The sequence below is a fragment of the Triticum aestivum genome, chromosome 2B (genome assembly GCF_018294505.1).
Source record: "Triticum aestivum cultivar Chinese Spring chromosome 2B, IWGSC CS RefSeq v2.1, whole genome shotgun sequence".
In the NCBI taxonomy this organism is placed as follows: domain Eukaryota; kingdom Viridiplantae; phylum Streptophyta; class Magnoliopsida; order Poales; family Poaceae; genus Triticum; species Triticum aestivum.
Window position 1 is genome coordinate 633117561 of NC_057798.1, and position 3451 is coordinate 633121011.

At 51.3% G+C, this 3451-nt stretch overlaps 1 protein-coding gene across 1 annotated transcript; it reads right to left on the minus strand.

Moving 5' to 3' along the window:
* Positions 1 to 1063: 1063 nt before the first annotated feature.
* Positions 1064 to 1580, minus strand: LOC123041830 (histone H4). The gene has a single exon (XM_044464389.1). It carries the CDS (start codon positions 1546 to 1548, stop codon positions 1237 to 1239), a length of 312 nt encoding a protein of 103 aa, XP_044320324.1. The 5' UTR covers positions 1549 to 1580; the 3' UTR covers positions 1064 to 1236.
* Positions 1581 to 3451: the final 1871 nt, after the last annotated feature.

Below are 3451 nucleotides of genomic sequence, written 5' to 3' on the forward strand. Positions count from 1 at the left end.
GCATGAGTTATGGACCCAGCTGAATTGTGTGGTCTCAAGTTGTCCACATAGAGAAAATGGAATGAATCTATTGGTTTGTACCACAATCACCCCAAGGAGAGGTACTCTCTATGATGTCATCTTCTTACTATTTTTCTCTTTCCCATGTTATCGGACACGTTCAACCTTTCTCTCTTCCCTTGGTTGTAGCCCATCCTATGATGTCGTCACTTGGGCCATGTCATCGTTGTACCAAAAGATTTGAGATTTGGTAAAAGGAATTATTGAAGAAAAAAGGCGCAAAAGATTTGTATCTTGATGCATTTGATAGAAACAAAGTTTGGTGCTAGCAGTTACTACAACTCAACACTCCTACCAGCTAGGTGCCGCCAGCCGCAAGACCCAACACTTGCCTTACCATGTAGAGTAGACTAGCAATGTTTCGTCACAAGCGAATTTGGCAAAACACGAGCAATCCCTGCTCCAGAGAATTGACTAATAGCACCTTACAATTTCTCAAAAAGAAAAGAGAAACAACCTATGAGTTGGTTGCACTGTATATCCCAGTGAGAAACAAGATTTTTAGGAAAAGAATATTATCTCTAATGTACAATTCTCAAAGCGATGGTACTGTTATTAGGACGGGGAAAAAACGCGGAGCCTCAGATAGTCGTTCTACGTATTAGAGGCATTTGTTAATTTTGTATGTACCATATCAACTCTGATGGTTGCTCCAAAGGATTGATGTACGTTCAGAAACAGACCACTGAAAACAATAGAAAAGCTCACAGTTCATTCCGCAGTCAAGCCAAACCAAAACATGGACGATGTGCTTACCTGAGAGGAAGTATTACAACGATCCCCTTATAGACATACTATCTAAAATAAAATGAGAAGCAACGAGATTCAAATACTTGAACAAATGAAAGACTGATTCAGTATAGCTATAGCATCTAAACTGGGAAGCAACGAGTGTCAAATGCTTGAACAAATACAAGACTTATTCAGTACAGCGACGCGATATAAACAGATCAAATCAGTCAGTTTTAGAAAAGCAAAATACAATTCAACAGTGAAGCTTTTCGTCAAGATTCAGAATCGAACTGATTGCATTGAACAGAACAAAGCTATTACAGAGCCTACTGAACCCCAAGACAGAACACAACAACACACGCAAACCAGTAAGTCTCATCTACCACAGCACACATCACAGAGAGCAAACGAGGAAGTTGCACCGCTGCTGGCACCACTACAGATCTAGCCTCCGAAGCCGTAGAGGGTGCGGCCCTGGCGCTTGAGCGCGTAGACGACGTCCATGGCGGTGACGGTCTTGCGGCGGGCGTGCTCGGTGTAGGTGACGGCGTCACGGATGACGTTCTCGAGGAAGATCTTGAGGACGCCGCGGGTCTCCTCGTAGATGAGGCCGGAGATGCGCTTCACGCCGCCCCTCCTCGCCAGCCTGCGGATCGCCGGCTTGGTGATGCCCTGGATGTTGTCCCGGAGGACCTTCCGGTGGCGCTTGGCCCCGCCCTTTCCCAGCCCCTTGCCGCCCTTGCCGCGCCCGGACATCGTCGCTCGATTTGGGAGAAGAAGGGACTCGGGAGGTGGATGTTGAAGCTTGCGGTGGATTTGGGAATCGGAGGTGACGGGTTTATATAGGGAGGAGTTGGGAGGGAAGCCCGAAATTTTCGGGAGTTGGAAGCGGGAGGTGTTTGCTCTCTGCTGGGTCGATCCGTGGGATGTTGGAGTTCGGCCGTTGGATTGCGATCAGAAGGTGTGATGCGGTGGGAGGCTGGTGGTGCGGATCGGTGACCTGGCGGAGATGTGGGCATTTGCTTGTGCTACGTTGGAGCTTTGGAGGTCGTTCTGCCGTTCCACTCCGCGTTTAAAGATAAGAACATTCGATTCTCAAAAAAGATAAGAGCATCTTCAGCCGCGTCCCCAGCACGCCTCCCGGGTGATTTTTGCGTCGGCATCGAAAAAACGGCTCGGTCGCATTTCCAGGAGCCCTTTTTCGTCGGCTTGGACCGAAATTAGCACCGGCGGATCCAGGCCGAACCCGGCGCGCCCGAGGGCGCCCGAGGGCGCCGGGCCGAGTGGTTTTTGCGCGAAAGAGCCGCGGGTCCGCCGAGTCAGCGACGCGTGCCTCGTCGTCGTCGGAATGCCTCGGTTTCCCGCGTGGAATCAATGACAAGGTTGTCGTCGGTCTGCCTTGCCATTGATTCCTCATCACGGGCGACATCGCGACGCCTCCCATCCTGCCACGTGTACACACGGCGCGGGCTATATAAACCGGTGGCTTCCTTCGCCTCTGGACACACCCACCAACAGCCGACCGCAGTCGAGCTCTGCCTCTCTCCCCGTGCGCAGCCGCCCGCCAACGCTTCTTCCCTCCCCTCTCCCTCTCTACCAAGCCCAATGGCCGCGTGATTCCCCGGCGACACGGCGGCGGCCAACGGCTTCGGCCGCCGCTCGCTCCACGAGTGGGAGGCCTAGCTGCTCTTCGAGGTGAACATCCCGGCGCCACCAGACATGCGCGTCGGGCCGACGGGGTGGAGGCTCAGCAACGGGGGCGTCCCCATTCCCCCGGTGCCCGGCGTCGAGGTGCGCCCCGCCTTCTTCGCCGCCGAGGTCAACCGCGTGCGAGCCTCCCTAACAGAGGAGCAGCTCGCCCTCCCCCAGTACGCCGCCGACAACCATGCTGTGACGCCCCCGATTCAATCATACACTAATCATACACGCAAATGTGTACGATCAAGATCAGGGACTCACGGGAAGATATCACAACACAACTCTAGACACAAATCAAAATAATACAAGCTTTATATTACAAGCCAGGGGCCTCGAGGGCCCGAATACAAGCTCGATACACAAGAGTCAACGAAAGCAACAATATCTGAGTATAGACATAAGTTAAACAAGGATGTCTTAAATAGGCTAGCACAAAAGCAACAACGATCGAAGAGGCAAGACCTCCTGCCTGGGATCTCCTAACTACTCCTGGTCGTCGGCGATCTTCACGTAGTAGCATCCATCGGCGGTGGCATCTGGCTTCAGGGATCCACCATCTCGTTGCATCAACCGGGAAGAAGAAAGAAGGGGGAAATGGGGTAGCAAAGCAACCGTGAGTACTCATCCAAAGTACTCGCAAGCATCAGATCTATACTAAGTATGCATTGGTATCAAATGGAAGGGTTGTATCTGTTGACTGAACTGCAGAATGCCAGAATAGAGGGGAAGGCCTAGCCTAACGAAGACTAGCATCTTCAAGCAGCTCCGAACATCTTGCGGCATGTAGAAGAGTAAAGAATAGCACCTTATAATTTAACAAACATGTTGTAGAACCAACGCCCAGAGATCCTTCCTCGACTCCCTACGAGAAAGTAATCCCGGAGCCACATATCCATCACATGTCTCAAGTATCCATTTCTAGTTATATAAGATCAGGATATAAGTCTGAACGTCCATTACC

Coding starts and splice junctions, on each gene's coding strand:
- LOC123041830 (XM_044464389.1), bottom strand. CDS start 1,548: ATGTCCGGGCGCGGCAAGGGCGGCAAGGGGCTGGGAAAGGGCGGGGCC.